At 44.9% G+C, this 1191-nt stretch overlaps 1 protein-coding gene across 1 annotated transcript; it reads right to left on the minus strand.

Moving 5' to 3' along the window:
- Positions 1-340: 340 nt before the first annotated feature.
- LOC125087786 (CD59 glycoprotein-like) lies at positions 341-850 on the minus strand. Its single transcript, XM_047708440.1, has one exon. It carries the CDS (start codon positions 807-809, stop codon positions 459-461), a length of 351 nt encoding a protein of 116 aa, XP_047564396.1. The 5' UTR covers positions 810-850; the 3' UTR covers positions 341-458.
- Positions 851-1191: the final 341 nt, after the last annotated feature.

A 1191-nucleotide genomic window follows, 5' to 3' on the forward strand; every position in this document is an offset into this window, starting at 1 on the left:
AAAGGGAGAGGATGAAAGCATTCCCTGTGAGAGGCTGTTAAAAAGAATCCCCTGCCCCAGTCCACCAAAAAAGCACCGATCATAGTATTTAATAACTACAACCAAGGAATCAGAGGGGAAATTACTGGGGCATGCAGAGAATCTAATGTACTCAAGCTGTCACTGCAAAGCTCGTCTTGCAAAAAGCAGAGGAAGAAACATGTGACCTAGCTCAGATCACACGTGCTGTACCCTTAAATTTTGTCCCTTCAGTGGGTCTTCACTGCCAACACAACTGGTCTTCAAAGTCTCTCAGAGTCTCTCTCTTAACCAGGTTGCTTGTGCTAGTGTTTTAGTCTTTCCCAACAGGATCCAGGTGAAAAATAGCCTTTGGAATGCAGCGGCAAAGGAAATAAGGAATATCCAGATATGGAAAATTTAGGAGAAGGCCTCCTGGTGTTGATTTAGAGACTAAGAGTCTAGGCTACTGCTAACAGTGGGGTTGCCAGCAGAGCCATCTTCCCGGAGACACTCGCACCAGCATTTCTGTTACACAGGTCCTGCGGGCAGCAGCGGTACTCAAGCTTCTTAAGCCCTAAGGCTTTTGAAATATACTTGTAATTTTGATTATTAAACTTCCAACACTGGTGGTAAAGAAGTTTTGGCTCAGCTTTGACAAAAAGACACACATCAAGATTAACTGAACAAGTGGTGGTCTTATTGCAGTCATGCTCTGGTTCAGTACAGATGGAGCATGTCAGGCTATGATCAGAATGGCAGAGGACAGCCAGGACCAGCAGGAACAGGATGAATCCTCCTTTGCTTCCCATTGTGATTGTTCACAGAATCTGTCTGCACCCAGCATCCCACTGCTAACACTGCACCCTGAAATCTCCTTTTTTTTTTTTTTTTTTTTTACAGCTTTATAAACATATATTTTTATCCCCAGGGGTACAGGTCTGCGAATCGCCAGGTTTACACACTTCACAACACTCACCATAGCACATACCCTCCCCAATATCCATAACACCACCCCCTCTCCCAACCCCCTCCCCCCATCAACCCTCAGTTTGTTTTGTGAGATTAAGAGTCACTTATGGTTTGTCTCCCTCCCAATTCCATCTTGTTTCATTTACACTTCTCCTACCCCCTCAACCCCCCATGTTGCATCTCCTCTCCCTCATATCAGGGAGATCATATGATAGTTGTCTT

Source organism: Lutra lutra, chromosome 16 (genome assembly GCF_902655055.1).
Source record: "Lutra lutra chromosome 16, mLutLut1.2, whole genome shotgun sequence".
NCBI classification, from domain to species: domain Eukaryota; kingdom Metazoa; phylum Chordata; class Mammalia; order Carnivora; family Mustelidae; genus Lutra; species Lutra lutra.

Excerpts from the sequence above, each read along its gene's own strand:
- LOC125087786 (XM_047708440.1), bottom strand. The coding sequence starts at position 809 with ATGGGAAGCAAAGGAGGATTCATCCTGTTCCTGCTGGTCCTGGCTGTC.